This window comes from Stylophora pistillata, chromosome 3 (assembly GCF_964205215.1).
Source record: "Stylophora pistillata chromosome 3, jaStyPist1.2, whole genome shotgun sequence".
Lineage (NCBI taxonomy): Eukaryota > Metazoa > Cnidaria > Anthozoa > Scleractinia > Pocilloporidae > Stylophora > Stylophora pistillata.
This window is the reverse complement of record NC_142521.1, coordinates 26,446,366-26,463,815: the sequence shown is the minus strand read 5'-3', so window position 1 is coordinate 26,463,815 and position 17,450 is coordinate 26,446,366. Positions and strand designations below refer to the sequence as shown.

The 17,450-nt window shown below is 37.9% G+C and overlaps 1 protein-coding gene and 1 long non-coding RNA gene across 4 annotated transcripts; one reads left to right on the top strand and one right to left on the bottom strand.

Moving 5' to 3' along the window:
- Positions 1-321: 321 nt before the first annotated feature.
- LOC148735341 (uncharacterized) lies at positions 322-4,790 on the top strand. Its single transcript, XR_015998452.1, has 2 exons — positions 322-696; positions 2,577-4,790. It is a non-coding gene; the product is annotated as an uncharacterized LOC148735341 (long non-coding RNA).
- Positions 4,784-15,948, bottom strand: LOC148735340 (polycystin-1-like protein 2). Of its 3 annotated transcripts, XM_088752217.1 has the most exons (10): positions 15,404-15,948; positions 14,778-14,918; positions 14,316-14,441; positions 12,556-12,744; positions 12,051-12,284; positions 10,975-11,610; positions 10,122-10,358; positions 8,447-9,676; positions 7,910-8,048; positions 4,784-7,833 (listed from the first exon to the last, which is right to left on the bottom strand). In XM_088752217.1, exons 3-10 carry the CDS (start codon positions 14,406-14,408, stop codon positions 6,278-6,280), a joined length of 4,314 nt encoding a protein of 1,437 aa, XP_088608343.1. In that variant the 5' UTR covers positions 14,409-14,441; positions 14,778-14,918; positions 15,404-15,948; the 3' UTR covers positions 4,784-6,277. The 3 variants fall into 3 exon arrangements, with proteins under 3 accessions (XP_088608343.1, XP_088608345.1, XP_088608344.1); XM_088752219.1 differs by lacking the exon at positions 12,556-12,744 and having other exon boundaries at positions 15,404-15,947; XM_088752218.1 differs by lacking the exons at positions 14,316-14,441; positions 14,778-14,918; positions 15,404-15,948 and adding an exon at positions 13,886-13,981.
- Positions 15,949-17,450: the final 1,502 nt, after the last annotated feature.

The window sequence follows — 17,450 nt, the reverse complement described above, 5'->3', positions numbered from 1 at the left end:
TGCCCGAAATCCTCTTTTTCGGCCTCCCAAAATGCAAGCCACACTCCATGCTTTTACCCTTCTTTCACAGAAGTACACAACCAGTGACGTCACAGGGCTGTTTTGGCCGCGCCAAGATGGCCGCCAATTTTGATCTCAGCCGGTCAACTTCGAATGCTTAAAAATGTACTTTCCGGTATGCGTTGGCCCAAAAAAAGTACACGGCGTTTGCAAATAACGTTCAAACTCTATTGTATTGCAAAAATCTTGGATATGAAAATTACGTTAATTTATACAGAACTAAGCATTAATCAAATGCTTAGTTCTGTATATAGACATGACTTCTCCTCAAAAAAATTTGGAACTGAAAAGAAACGCAATAAGACAACGCAAAGTTTCTAGACAAGTTTGTTTTGTAAGCCTCATCAATATTTCACTTGCTGTTTGTAATCAATACTTACACAATGTGAACGCCGCTGACTCGAAACAATCGCAGGCATCAAGGGCGTGACAAGAGTTAGCCAATGAAACAACAGGGTATTACCTCGTCCTGTTTATACGGAATACAACAGGTGAAGTCGGTCCTTTCCACACATGCTACATTCACGTTCGCTGCAAGCTTTCTTATCCTGCTAATCTCACGCATTGGCTCACACGGGCAGATGCGCCAACTAGCACTTACTAACCTCACGCAAGGGAAATATGACAGAATCTATGGTAAGTGAGCTTGTAGTTGACGTGATTTCACACTTTCTATCCGTATTCAGTGTTGACACACACTTCGCAGATACAGCTGTGTTTGGGAGGAGGTTTACACCACACAGAATGATAAATTTGCAAATTTTATTACCGAAATGTGAAATTTGTTATCAAACCCACACGAATATAACCTTTTTTTTTTATTTTAAAGCAAAATCAAGGACAGTAACTACAGACACAGTAATTGAACATGTCGATGAGCTTTGCGAAAATTAAATCACAGCAAGAAACTTATCTTTACTTTGAGCGAAACAGCTAAAAAATTTATGCAGATGAAATCTGGTTCAACTAATAAGGTTTGTGGGACGATTTTGTATCTCTTCCTTCCTTATCAAAATACTAAATTTACCGAAATATGTCGCCAAAAACTGGGAAAGTTTTACAAGTTCAAAATACTTCTATGAGACGCAATCGAACGACCAAAAGTTGGGTAGTCTGGCTTTTAGAAAATCAAGTTTTAAAATATAAAAATTAGCTTTTGTCTTTGTCGACAAGATAATAAAAACATCTATGAAATATCCTTACAGGCAAACAGCAAGTGTTAGCTGGAACGAGGAAAAAACATTTGCGATTTTGATTACAAAGTTGAGATCACAGCGATCGGAATTTTTCAATTAAATAACGGGAACCCACTAAGAGGTTGTTAGTCGGAGTTTTTAATTTTCTATGACATTCTTCGAGATTAACCGAAAACAATTTAAAATTCAACTTGACAGTGAGTTTCATTCATACACGCTGGTTGAGAGAAGAATAGACCATTGTTAACACTTGCGGTCTTGAAAATTGTTGTACCGTCACGAAATCTTAGAAAGTGAAGAAAAATCAAACTTGGCTTGCATGAAGGGCGACCCCAAGGTTGCCTTCAATATTTCGTTTAAGAAGTGTATGATTCGGAGCCTTTAAGTGATATTTAGAAAACTTTTGCGAGTTGTTTTCAAGTAACGGATGACTGAGTTCCAAAGCGACCTGCTTAAGTTATACACACGCCACACGCGACGTTTTTTAAGCGTAAGGAAAACTATTCAAAACAAGAAATCCCTGCGTGATATATCTGACGTTAGTTGTCTCTTTAACTGAATGAATGAAAACTGCTCCTGTACGAGGCAATCTGTCAAATGGAAATGGTGATAAAAGTTTCGTGTTCTTTCTAATGTCTCTACACCCTTATTCTGTGACATATTTTTGAAGCTTTCTAAGCGTATTTGCTTAAATTAGTGGCATGATTCTAATTGAAAAGGTCCTGCTGCGAGAAGTGCCGTGCTCGGCGTGTGGGCCAAGAAAAGTTGAGAAAAACTCATCATCTATCATCATTCATTGAAATATGCCTGTCCTCCTTGGAAGCCAAGACCCTTTTAATATTTTATGCTCTGAGCACACCACACTGTCTTAAGTAATGAAAGAACTACAGTTGCTGGAAAAAAATTCATTTTATAGAGAAAATTAATTTCTATGTAAAATTGGCAATTTTGCTGTGTGAAAAAAATTTTGAAGTTTTTCTCGCAAAATAACCTTCAATTTGCCATCAACCAAAAACTTTTGTTATCCTTGCGCGTGGCTTAATGGATTGTGATTAGCACGGATCAGGATTTATCAAACAGATCGCGTCGTCTGTAAGGCTTCCTAGTTGTCAAACTGCGAGCTAGTTTAAAGAGATAAAATACTTGACGGCTATTATCACTCGTTTTCATGGGAAGCTAATGAATACTAGATTTTAAAATATCGAGGACTCAATTGAAAACTGCTCTAATTTGGAACTTGAATTGCACTTTTTGAGCGCTGTGTCTTCACAAAATCACGTGGCAGCAATTTTTACGTTTTATTTATATCTTATATTTCAGATTTGCTGAACTTCAGTGGGGGTAATTACACCAAAGCCCCTCTTTGACTGTCTGGGAACGAGCCTTGAAATCATTGAATCTGGGAAGACCGCAGATTTTGGAGAGCATTATTTATGAACAATCCACCTTCACTAAACTCCACCAAACCAGCCGTTCCACACGATGACTGAAATCAAGATCCTTCTAAGATATACCAAAATATCTCCTGATAAAGCCAACCCTAGGATTAACTAATCACATCATGACGTAAAGATAAAACAGACATCCGAGAAGGCAGTGCATGGAAATGACCCAAGAGTTGCCGTAATTTCAGTAGTAATGGAACGAATAGTTTATTCAAAAGTTATATACTTACACAGTATAACTGCCCAAGCAGCACTTTCACCCATAACCCACTACTAAGGAAGATGTGATTCTGATTAACATTCTGATTTTTGCATAAGGCAATTTGTAACATCAACGGGTCTTTAGATAATTTCTCTGATATCATTTTTCCTAAGAAAAATCAGGGCTTTATTCAAGCAGATGAGTCACTGTTACTACTACCTTTTTTAGTTTACACGGACTATTGTATCAAATCAGATAGTATTCAGCAACAATTCAGTTCACTCTTTTTCATGCCTGCGACTAATTCACAGCACTCTCTTCAGCTTATGCCTAATTCACACGTTTCAAACGCAATGATTTAAACAGATCAAACCGATCCGCAAAATGTAATATTATGATATCAATCATTAGCTAACCATTGTTTTAATTGGACTCATTATACTAACTCACATACTTATTGACTCACTCTTAAATTTATAAACTAACTAATTGACTAACTGCACAACTAACATACTAATATATACTAATACATACTAATGTACTAACGACTAATAACACAACGAAGCAGCATCTTCCTCTGTTTTCCTATATATTATCCTAGGTAAACATAACATAACCGGCTCGCTAACTTTCTTATTTAACTAACACACTGGCTCACTAAGATCAGCAGTATAACTTTATCTAACATACTGATAGCTTGAACGGTGCCTGGGAAATATGTTTTGTTCTGCGCGTGTCCCTTCTTTATCAATTATTCTCTTATTAACAATTTACCAATTGACAAAATAACCAACTAATTTAGGTATTAACTAATTAACTTACAAATTTACTAACTTGTTATCCAACCAACTAATCAACTTACCAACTAACTAACAGGATAACCGACTAACTGATTTACTAACTGACTGAGTAATAACCCAACTGACTAAAAAACTAACTAACCAATTAACTGCCAAGCTAATTAAAGGGCCAACTACCTGGCTGAGCAACTAACCTACTGACCAACTGACCATTTAACTACTCGACTTACTAATTTGTTATATATTTGTGATAAAGACACCCGCCAATATCTTTGAACGTAACATAACGAACTAAGTTAACCCTCTCGCCCTTTTTTTCCGTGAGTATGATTCGTTACCTGTCTCACCTATTACGATGGTTAGTCAATGTAATCAGTCTAAAAATAAACATTACAACAAGGTAACAATCTGATCATAACTAACTGACATTAACCTGCTCACAAACTTATTTCTAATATGCTGCATTGCCGATATTCCTAATCTAATTTCCACTCTAACTCGCTCTATACTAGTCTCTTTAGATAACTCCGCTTTCTACTAACTCTCTATCCTCCGCTAATTTCTCTCCTAAATCATTTCTTTGTCTAATCCAACTTTGCTAATATCTAGTTCTCTCCTTCTCGATAAAATTTTCTTTCCTTCTCTACCACAGTTTTCTCTTTGATCAATACTTTTCGAAAGTTGTTTCCAATAACATTAATCTCAGTGATCTAACCAAGGGCAAACTTCTTTATTACTGTTCCTTATGGACGACTAAGATCCACAACAATTTCTGATGTCTCTATTGAAGCCTTAATTGAACCAAAGTGTTCGTTGATCGAGTATCAAGTATCATTAAATAGGTAGATTTCAGAATCTTCTATCATAGTTTATTCAACTCTGGAGTGGAAAGTTAGAAGCTCAGAGTCCTTTTTTTCAATTTTTTTGGTACAGTTTACTTTCGGAAAATTAAAATAAAAATTGTAAATTCTACTTTGAGAGAAGGTCAAAATAAATCCCTAAGACGCAGCGTCTTTACTCTTAATAGACTTGTTACTATATAATCAAACCTAGTATAAAGGTTTATTAAATGGTTCGCTGTATTCTATATATGATTTATTTATCTCTTTATTGCCCTGATTTACAAACAGTATACTGCTGTCAAATAGTTAATTACAGTCAAATGATTAATCAACGAATTTCTTCCTCAGAACTTTAGAACGACTGTAGCGGCACTTTATTCTGAATATCAAGCACCGAAAAAAGCAAATCGTGCTTGATTACCTTGATAATCAAGTTTAAAAATTAGAACGAGGAGAAAGACATTCCCAAGGAGAAAAAACTATTTACAATCGTCAAGGTTTACTGTTTGTTTTGGGTTTCAAAATACTACCAAACCTTACCAAACCTTACCAAACCTTACCAAACCTTACCAAACCTTACCAAACCTTACCAAACCTTACCAAACCTTACCAAACCTTACCAAACCTTACCAAACCTTACCAAACCTTACCAAACCTTACCAAACCTTACCAAACCTTACCAAACCTTACCAAACCTTACCAAATTGACATACAACAAATTACTGGGCTTAAACGTTAGATAACTTCCATACAAACCGCAGATTGGACTTAAATATATCAGTTATCAGGACTTCTCGTCAACCTTTCTACAAATTGGTGATGATAAGGCAAAGTTGCGCTCCATCTCCGCAAAGAAATACCAAATACTGCCAAATAGTGATTGTAAAATCAGAATTCTTTTCTTCGCTGATCCAAGATAACACAGAAACATATTTACAGTTTCAATTTGGTGGACTAACCTATCGTAAATGTTCTTAGCTACTAATTAATGTTAACTTGGAAAAATCATGCCTCATTCAGCAACTTTTAAATAATATGAGTTACACCCATCCTACGCCACGCTTTCTGGGAAATAATCCATTAATTTTCCATTTCTGTCATGGATCCTTATTCTTCGTGTTTTCTTGAGTTCAGCTATAGTTTGTTGCTAAATCCATCACAGATTACTCAGTTTTGAAACTTATCAAAATTCCCAGACCCAGTAATACATGAGCCATGATCTTACTGTGATGTGATTTACTCACAACATCCTAGAAATATAATACGGAAAGTAAGCAATGGAATTCCTTTCTTCGATCTCATCTCACTAAACTTTCATCAGAGCAGGTAATCTTTACTTCTCGGCTAAATGATGTTTCTCAGTTGAGGTGGAGTCTGCTTCAGAATACTCAGGACAAATTATTAAGTATTTATAAAAATTGAAGAGGGGAATCCCCAAAGCTTAAATTTTCCCACACTGTTTGTGTTATCCAAGCTTACTCTATTTAATAATTTCCCGCGTATTTACAGGCAGATTGTCTATCTAAAGTAGCTTACGAGTTAATGGAATATCAAAGCCAATTACGCTTCTATTTAGTCCTTATCAGAATAGTGCCAAATAAAATGTTCGCAGTGCTTCATCTCAACCATGTAAACGCATTTGAAAAAGCTCACGCAATAGGCGACATGAACGAAAAATGACGCAATAAATCCCTAAGACAAAACGATTTCGAAGTATCTAAAAATTGTTTCCTCAGAGTTCCTCCTGATGTGGAAAGAGATAACGGTGCTGCGTAAACGGTATTGTAACGCTGTTTCCAAAATGTACCCTCCTTTTCCCCTTTTGATTGCCTGTCGATGACTCTCTAGTATCGATTTCATCAGCAATGGCATTTTCAATACGTCTGCAAACCTTATCTACCTTTAAACGGAGTATGGGCAGCTGAAGGGTATCAATGGTCTTCAGCTGCTCACTGATTTCATCAACGAAAGCCTTGCTTTTGAGACACTTGCTAATTTTATCAAATAATATCGCGCGACTCCCTCTTTCGGTTGTCTCTCCTTCTCTGATTATTTCTGCTTTCCTCCCGTTATCTTTATTCTCTAATAAAACGTTAGTTCCATCAGCCTTTCCAACAGTTATGTTCACAGGCTGCCCATCAGTCACCACCTGTTCAGCTTCCTTATCTATCTCCGCAATCTTAGCTTCAGCGAGGGCCTCATTTAAGGTGGAAACAAAAAAGTTCATCAAAACTATGGTAATGCTAAAAAGAAGCGAAACTACAAAAACGTGTCCGAAAATTGGGACACCTTCAGCCAGTTCCTTAATGGGCCGAGCCTTCACTTTGCCAAGAGTTATCTCTAGCTGAAAAGCGAAGGCCCGCCAAAAGCTCGAGTACCTGCCAATGGATGGACCGAAAACTAAAATGCCCGTGTGCAAAAATGCAAGAAATATGATCGATAAGACTAGACAGAACGAGGGAAGGTCGTGCATCCAGATCCGAAGAGCACAAGAGAACAACCGCGTATAGAAATTAAAATAGGTAAGTTTTAGTAGCTTGAACGTTGTTAGGAAAGTGAGAATGGCGAGGAGACTGTTTTCAACTTCTGCGCATAGGAGAGGTGTTTCAAAGTTTGTACGTGCAAATATGTTTTCATTCAGCCTAAGCACAATCATAGTCATGAGATAAGACTTCATGAAGCTTGATACAGCGAGTAGAATGGTTGTTGCGAAATGACCAAGATCAAGCAAACACCAAAAAGAGCAAAAGTATCGCCACCTCCTTCTAACTATCTGAGCTATTGCTTCGCCGATCATGAAGAGAACCATGGCTGTAAAGAACACGAAGCACATCCCTTGAAAAATCTGTAGGACGGGTTCTGTGTTGTATAACGAGATGGTATCGATGCTTCTTTTAACCGTTGCCTGGCCTGTCGGGAGAAATTCGACAAAGAAAGACGAGACAGCCAAAATGTTGGTCCTCGAATTTAAGAGCGAAAACTCTAAGACGATGGCTCTTGTTTGACGATCGACCCAACTTTCTGATTGCAGTAGATTTGTTATCGCACGGGCAGTTTCTTCTTCATAGCCCAGCTCTGCTAAATACCCACCGCCACCATACCAAGCATGGCGGCCCCATTTTGAAGAAGATCCAAGTTCCTTTCCTGTTTTGTACATCCATGGAATTGGACACTGATTAAACTGGAGCGGCGAAGTTCCGGCCTTTTTCGGATAAAAAGGTTCTCTGTATTCATTTTTGCGAGAGTAGGACTCCAAGCAGGTGTGCTGCCACCAGTTTGGGCATGGAACTAAGAAGAAAATTAGAACTCAGCGTTATTATTTGTCCATGCACTCAGTAATGACAAAAAGTCTAAGTAGGTATACCTTTTTTCACTCTCAGCTGACGTATTCTCACCATTCCAATCACCATCGATGCCAGCTCACTACTTTCTTGATTTTTTGAGTAAAGATATGTGATCAACGACTCATTTATCCAGTTCCAGAATGAAGTTTCATCTTTCACCTACAAAAATGAGTACAGAAGAATGATGCAGACGAGTTATCCAACTCAAAACAGAAGATATCATTTTCTCATGCGTAATAATTACTTTAGGTTCATGTACATGCAATGATACCGGAAGTCTTTGTTGGTTATCGGTTCATAAGAGGGGAGTTCATTCTAATACTATATCATAGTAAAATTATTGCTTAACATATTAATTTCTTCTGAACTGACTAAGGTATCTTTCATCCCTGCCAACAGAATCTTTACCGATCTCCCTACTTAACAGCCAATAACAAGGATAAACGATGCCGAGCGTTATATCTAATTGCAGTAGATAGTTTGTCGGTAGCTGTTGGTTATAAATTTCTTAAGGGATGCATGAATTGTTGTTATTTTAAATCAATTCATTTCCTTACTTCCTCAAAACTTTCCGTATGGTCCGCCAAAGATTTGAAGAGCAGATATCTTGAAAAGTCCCTGTTTCCGTACGTAAGGACACCAACAACTACAAGAAAGAAAATGTAAAGGAGGGTCTGTCTTTTCATCAAGCGACGTCTAGCCATTGCCACACTCTTTCTCCTCGATGCCGACAATTCACCTGAATTTGTGGATGCTGAGCTTCGATTATGATCTGCAGTTTTCCCAGAGGACTGTTGACTGCAAGATACCTTTCTAACTCTGCACTTTGAAAACATTGACGCCAGCCCAGCGAGCAGAAAGCACTTAAGGGGCTGCAATATAAAGATATCTTGAAAAAAGGAGACAGAAACTGACGAAATCCACTCTTGGCCTTTTTCGCTTCCCCATATGAGACTGTAGGAAACAGTCAAACCCGCCGACATGGCAGTCACTAGGCAAAGTAAGCCCCACGTCAAGTAAAGCAAGCATCGCCAAAATCGATTGTGAGGACTTGCTGAGGCCTTCCTAAACAATGTTATGATTATGTGAATCGGCAGGGTGAGAAGGATACTCTGAATGCTCGTGATAGCTTGTCGCGCTGAGAATCGAAGCGGTCCAAGGTTAATTGTTTGAGAAGGCTGGTTACCCCAGGAATAGAACATAGCATTGGCAGCCATTGTACAGAAGAGCAAACAGAGGCACGATGAGATTCTCTGAACTCTAGAGAAGCAACTCCCAGGGATTTTGGTTATGATCGACATCCAGAGATGCCCATCGGAGAACATTTCACGCAAGTCTCTATCTGTTACGCTGCCCTGAGCATTGAAAGGACTCCGGATACATTCATTTGATAGAGATTCATCCTCCAAGCTTAACCAAGTGTCAAATGAGAATTTCCAACTTTTGTCGGTCCCCGTATGAACAATCTTAATGTAATCTAAAAACCAAGAGGGATTATTACCAGAGTTATCATGGCTGACGTGAAGTTTGTAGATATCACCGAGGTCTTTGTCTAAAATGGCAGCGAACCTGTGCTCAGTTCCTCTTGCAAACTTCGGCTGGAACCCGGCATCGAAGTCTTGTTGGATGGTGAGGGTACTGCTCCTGCCTTCGACTCCAAAGAGTATGAAGGACACGCTAGCGGTTGTACCGGATCCTAACCAGACACCAGTCCTAACGGTCAACTCGTAACGACAATTAGCTGACTCCGATGCTCGATAGAACACTGGGGGGTCTGAATCTTGCACCTTAAAATAGAAGTTGAAAGTAAATTTAGTTATCGTAGTGATTCTCGGGATTTGGGGTGTGTTGATTTTTCTTAGTGCTGGGCCATCCGTTACCATGTAGGAAAACAATTCTTATCTCAGAGAGGTTGTCACGAAAAATCAAACATTCACCGGCAACAGTCAAAAAATCGAATTGGCTTTTATTCTAGTATTAGGTGAGCCTATAGGTAAAGCAAACCAAGACATATGTAGTTTGCTGAAAAATTCTTTTAAGAGCAATTGCTTAAAAAACAAAAAGTAGCATGCTTCAAACTAGTTTTGGCGACTTATATCTCACTACATCGTGTTTAGAGAAACATATTAGATAATTTTCCAATAAATCCTAAAGAGAATAATCGTAAAAATAGCTGCATAAAGCAACATCATGCCAAGTTCTTTAATTGTCAAAATCGTTATTTCAATTAACCTTAGCTTTATCTTTTCGGTCTTCCCTTCTTGCGAAAACGATCGCAACCAGGTGGAGAAGAAAAGTTCCAAACAGGATCACAAGGACGAGGAACTTTCCGCTGTCATCTGGTGAACGAAGCGCTCGTAAAATTTTGAAAAAACTGACGGGATTTGGATGCACCAGGTAGGCTCCGCCAAACGACGTCAAGTGGTTGCAGGCACATTTCAAACCTGAATTGCCGATGACCTCCGCAACCTTTGAACGAAAGCTATAGTCAGTGTGGTTGTAAAGGCAAACTTTACGACAGATGTGTTCCTTTCTGAATCAAAAATGCAAATACAAAGACAGTGAATTACACCAAAGTAAACTTTCTCCACGCTGTGTTGTTTGGTAATGAGACCTCTCGCGAATCGCTAGCCAGTAGTGTGGCTACGTATGAAATAAAACTTGGTTCGAGGCGCCACAAAAAAGACGGAGGGTAAGCATTGCTTTGATTTCATCATTTCATGTTCACAGTGACAGTTACAATCGCTGCAAAAACTCGTTCAAGCAATTTTGTTACTTGCATAGATTCACTTTTCCAAACATTACTTACTGACTTGAAAAAAAACAAAAGAAAACAAAAAAGATACCCTTCTACATCCTTTCCTAAATTAAAATATCATCAAATATGGTTTTTACAAATAACGTCGATAAAGGGAAATGAGCAAGAGTGGGAAATATCATTATAGATTGAAAATAAAGGTACATTTAGCTTAGTTTTTCAACGTGATCGCAGGTAGGTCGACAGTAATAGAATCTATAGAGCGATAAACGCATTTATTATCGATCATTTTTCAAAGCGATTTATTGCTAATTCTTATTTCCTCACCCTGCATCCTGTAGTTTTCCAAGCAGATGTTTCTGTTTCCCAGAAAAGGCAAGCTGACTCACTTACTTGGACACGGATATATTTTACTTCATTCACTGCATGTGGTTTTTTTATTGTGATACAGGTAGCATTGCCTCGTTCCAGCGTGGACGACTGAGTCATTTTCCTCGTCTTTCTCTCTTTGACAATAAAAATAGCATCAACGAGGTACCTTCCGGGATTGATCGCCATAAACGATACAGCAACATTACCGTGGCAGTGTATTCGGCCTCTTTTGATCCACTTGTCCCTAACGTTTTCACATTCTGAATAATTCTGAGTTGTGGCTGAAATTAATTTCACTTTTGAGATGACCAAGTCGCTGCTTTGAGGCAAAAAGGAGACATTAACGAAGGACTGTCCATACTGAACGATGATGTTGTGACTTATTATCATTTTACGGTAATTGCTGGACCATTTTAATATATTGTGAGTAGCTCTCACGTGAAGGGGTAATATGACGGTGATTTCACGTGAGGGATCAGATATGTTTATAATGACTCCTTTATCGTCTCTCACTTCTAGCCCTGCAACATGTGACGTCACCCTCCCGCTAGTTTGGTCCCAAGCGAAAGGGTTGAACGGAGTAGTCCACATCTACAAGAGAAAGGCGCAGAAGATAAATGAATGAGCTCCACTAAGCCTCTTTCTCTAATAAGTAATATTGCCATGGGTTGAGGCTTCCCAAGTCTTCTCATTCTCCCAAAGACAAATAGTAGATTGAAAGTTAAGGGGCAAGGTGATAATGAAGTGATAAGGCATATGGTTATACCCCGGTTTTGTTTTGCTCCTATTAACTTGGATACCGTTCTTTGTCGCCTAAACGCTTAAGTGCACAACTTATCCTGCCGGAGCCGGGTAAATAATGATAAATCAATATAATTAACATTAGATAAGCAAATTCTATGTTTCAGTTCTCCAAATCTTTGGCTTTGCAGGTTCGCACGACTTTGGGAATGAAGTCAGTTACTGGGTCTTATTCCTTGTCTCTCCTTGACGTAACAAATCCAACGTATAAAAGTGACCTTATCTCCTACCTCCAGGAACGAAATGATTTTTCCATTTGGTTTTAGATCAGGTATTATGAATCTGCTTCCATCTGCAACAATTGTGAAATTGTTCACTTCACCTCCACGAAGAGACACAACTGTTATGCTCAAATATTTTGACTGTATTGTATAATTTCCCGGCGTAGCATTTGTTAATGACAGGCGTAGTACTCGAATAATCTGATCCTTCAGGGAGAGAAGGGTCTTTGTGGCGTTTAAATTCTGAGGATGTAAGAGAAATCGTAACTTATTCTTAACCATAATACCATATGAGGTATCAAGACCTCACAGCGTTGAAATTTTTGTTTGTTAGAAATAAGCGACTGATAAACTTGACTAGCATGCAGTGTCGATGAGTTGTATTGTTCATTACAGAAAACTGTCGGCACTCTTACTGTCTTGAAATCTCTAAAAACCTAGGCATCTAAAATTTGTTTACTCACTTAATCATGTGTTTATACCATTTTTTAAAGGAACTTAATATCAAACAAACCTTGTTCGATACCGTTCTGTCGTAGTGTGAAAAATTTGACTCTTTTGATCCAATTTTAAGTGCTTTTCCAAGGTTGAAGAGAATGTTCTCTACTAAAGCTGCGAAGCTTGAATTGAGCCTTGATTCAGATCTTCTGATATCATCACTGACATTCTCCACAATGTTATTCAAAATATTTGTAGTTCTTAACTGAAAAAGAAATGTGAGAAATACACTGGAAAGTTTTTAAGCCCTTACCCTGGATATTACCGGCGAAGACTTCTAACTTGCACTTATGGTGGGATATAATTCTTCGAGTCAGGCTAAATAACTTTTTTGAATATCACACTTAGCTCTGAGCTCATTGCTCCAGATCAAACACGGAAAAATCATCAGGTGGCTTTTGATAACATACATACATACATGCAGATACTAATTGACCACTCCCCATGGGAGCTTTTCAGGGCCAATTCCCACCCGGCAACCACCCCAGGGGAGGACATCCATCGGACAGTAATCTCGTGCATGGGAAATTAACGTCTCCTACCCCTAACCCTGTAAGAGACGGGACCTCCGTTTATTCGTCCCTATCCGAGAAGACTAGAATATCTAACCATTTCTTGATGTTATAGAAAGGTTGCAAATTCTTCTCAATCATTTTAAGACTAGGGTGTCTAACCATTTCTTGTCCATAACGTTCGCTTAATAAAAGATATTCTATATACCAGGCTAAAAGATTAGGAAAAAAAACTATTAAAAAATGTTTAAACTAGACGTTTTCGGCTGTTTACATCATCATTTTATAATAATAATAATAATAATATAATATAGATCGATTTCTATAGCGCATTTCCATGTAAATGCTCTAATGCGCTTTACAACATTGTGCGAGGGACTTTTCCAGACTGCAGGAGGCAGTTTACAATTAATAAAGGAGAAATTTTACAGATGCCCCCTCCCCCCATTTCCAGTAAGCAGGCCAGACCACATCACAGTAATCTCGTGATGTGGGTTCTTTAACGTCCCCTGCCGAAATTAACTAATTGATAGGTGCAGGAGACGGGAACTCCGGCTTTACGTCCTATCCGAGAAGACGAAGCAATGGGAGTGAAGCGTCTTGCTTAAGGACACAACGTCAAGCCCCAGCCAGGACTTGAACCCGGGCCATCTGACCCAGAGTCCAGCGCACTGACCACTGGACTACTCACGCCTCATCATTTTCAATCCTTATGATGGTAAACAGCCAAAAACGTTTGGTTTAAATATTTTCTAATAACTTTTTTCCTAATCTTTTAGCCTTCTGTAGAGAATAATCATTTCTTGATATAGAAAGGTAGCATATTCTTCTCACTTGTTTTAAGACTTTGAGTGTTGGTCCGGCCGGGGCTCGAACCCTCGACCTCCCGCACATCAGTCCAGCGCTCTATCCATTGAGTTAACTGGGAATAACATCTATGATTTTTTGGAGATTCAGCAAATGAGCTTTAAGACTCTCCAACACAAATTTTTGAAAACGAATTATCTCAAATTAGACGAAAGGTCATCTCACAGGTTTTACTAGCCAATGTGGATTGCAAACGTCAGTTTTAAGATGAACTTACTTTATTATTTAGAAGGGTAATGTTTGGTTGACGACGTGTTTTCCTTATTGACATTAACTTACTATTTCAAGTTTAACAATTCATTGTACCATCTAAACAAACGAGCTAAAAGCTTAAATTAACAAAGATATTGCTAGAAATTAAAATTACTTACGATATACAAAGCATAGGGAAACTCACCAATGCAGAAGTAGAGAGATCTTCCATTCCACCCAACAGAGTGCCAAGAAGTAAAGAAACCCTAAGGACATCCTGGGCAGTTTCCATCGTCATGTCTGATGTCAAATTAAGCACAATCTCCTCCAGCTGTACAATCAAGACAAATAGAGTTTATGTCGCAGCGATTCTCTATTTTCTAAATTACACCGTGGGACAATTTGGAGTTTTTAATACACTAAAATCCAGCAAGAACCACCTTACTCAGGAATGTGCGAGTATGAAATGTGATCATTTAGAGAAAGAAACTGATTTTGGTTCACTCTCTTAGGTGGGCTCGGACTTCTTCCAAGCTAGGATAGTACTGGTAAGTAAAAACCAATTCTAAAAAAAAGAACGTATCAATCGGTCCGATGTTGGAGTTTGTCTTTTCTGGGAATATTAGCTGTATACGTCAGAAATTTAAGCTGAAACTAATATACCAACCTGAGGACATCTCTGAACGCCTCCATTGATTGAAAGTAAACTTTCTAGCACCAACCATGTTCCAAGAGTTTTATTTCCCTTTCCAATGTATTCATATATTTTCTCAATCCAGTCTTCGCAAGTTGATGTTGTGGATTTAACCTGAACAGTGTAAACATTTCAAATATATTCAATAGTTCAAAAAATTTCTTCAGCTGATATATGGAACGGAGTTTATTCTAATTTAAAAAAAACCTAAACCCTTTCAAAGCCGTTGTACGAGGAGGCGGCGCGGCCGAGTGGTTAGGGTGCTGGACTTGTAATCCGGTGTCCTGGGTTCAAGTCCTTCACCCTGCCACTCACTGGATTTGTTCTCGGTTGCCCCGAGTTCAAATCCTCGGCTGCGCTCTGTAAATAACCCACTGGTCTGCCTCCTACCGGTGGGGATTTTTAAGCACTTAGTTAGTCTACATTATGGCTGAAAAGCCCCTAAGAAGGGGCTTTAATTTACGTATTTATTATTATTATTTATTTATTTTATTATTAGACAGGTTCAAATTTATGTCAGCCCAGGAATCTATAATTTCGTTTCTTCGTGGGAATCTTGAAAGGCATATCACTCAAGTTGTAAAAAAAGACCCACCAACCTTTACGTTCAAACTAAACCGCTCTCTTCTGGCTCCTCCGACATTGATAATCACAGCCTCTATCGTAGAAATGCCGCTGACTAACACCGTATGATAGCTACGGTCACTTCCTTCGTATAGTACCACGCGTAGGCCATTTGGAAGAGTGTAGCCAAACTGGTATTTTAAATCATAAAGAGGATTTCCACCAGTGCAAGTGATTTTGAAGCTCGTGTTAAGACTTTGGCCTTCATTCGGTTTAACTTTACACGACTCTGATCAAGACAATAGAAAGGGAAATACAAAACATGAATGCTCGCTGCTGTCTCTTCTCGCTGACTCAATAGCTTAATAACTTAATAGCTCAATAGCTTAATAACTTAATAGCTTAATAACTTAGTAGCTCAATAGCTTAATAACTTAATAGCTAAATAGCTTAATAACTTAATAGCTCAATAGCTTAATAACTTAATAGCTTAATAACTTAGTAGCTCAATAGCTCAATAGCTTAATAACTTAATAGCTCAATAGCTTAATAACTTAATAGCTCAATAGCTTAATAACTTAATAGCTCAATAGCTTAATAACTTAATAGCTCAATAGCTTAATAACTTAATAGCTCAATAGCTTAATAACTTAATAGCTCAATAGCTTAATAACTTAATAGCTCAATAGCTTAATAACTTAATAGCTCAATAGCTTAATAACTTAATAGCTCAATAGCTTAATAACTTAATAGCTCAATAGCTTAATAACTTAATAGCTCAATAGCTTAATAACTTAATAGCTCAATAGCTTAATAACTTAATAGCTCAATAGCTTAATAACTTAATAGCTCAATAGCTTAATAACTTAATAGCTCAATAGCTTAATAACTTAATAGATCAATAGCTTAATAACTTAATAGCTCAATAGCTTAATAACTTAATAGCTCAATAGCTTAATAAATTAATAGCTCAATAGCTTAATAACTTAATAGCTCAATAGCTTAATAACTTAATAGCTCAATAGCTTAATAACTTAATAGCTTAATAGCTTAATAACTTAATAGCTCAATAGCTTAATAACTTAATATCTCAATAGCTTAATAACTTAATAGATCAATAGCTTAATAACTTAATAGCTCAATAGCTTAATAACTTAATAGCTCAATAGCTTAATAACTTAATAGCTCAATAGCTTAATAACTTAATAACTTAATAGCTCAATCGCTTAATAACTTAATAGCTCAATAGCTCAATAGCATACTTTAATAGCTCAAAAGGAAAAAAGGTAAAGAACTATAGGACCTCAAGTAGAAGTTCTGTATTTTGACTCGTCTATCATCAAATATATGTATTTGTTATTTACTATACAGGAGGTCCGTATCGGGAAAAAACTGTGTCCGAGGTCTTGGATACCGCTCGAGGCCTACGGCCGATGCAAGAGATGTTCTCCAAAGTGACTCAACACAAAACGGATACCGCTTGCTGAAAACGGGCCGGATGGGAGAATACTGCCCGCTCTCGGAACCAATCAGATCGCAATTTTTTTTTAAAATTGTTACCCGCTCGCGAAATCAGTTATATAAATTTTTTTATATAACATCCCGAGTCTCAGTGCACGTTATAACTATAAATTACTACCGATGTCTTTTATAATCAAATAATTTGGATATATCAACAAAGTTGAAATGGTAAATTGGCCACCGTAACGATTACAAAAACTTACGTTTCGAGCGTTAGCCCTTCGTCGGAGCGAATAGTGGATTGTGTGTGCTTTTAAAGGCAGAAAATGGAGCTACGTTATTGGTGGGAACATGGCAACGAGAAAAACAAGAACAAATTAGTGGAATGAAAAGCGTTCGTCGATCCCTGTGGGATTTAGACTGCCGGTTTGAAAGATGAGCTTTTGTTCAAGATCTTTACGGCTTTCCGTGTTACCTAAGTGTAAGGAAAGACCGCAGATTGCCATGTGTTGCTTAGAATGATTAGGTAAATTAAAATGCCCAGCGACTGGTTTCGATGTGTCCTTGGCAGTCCTTTCCACGTCTCGAAGGTGTTCTCGGAATCGGTCACCTAGTCTTCTG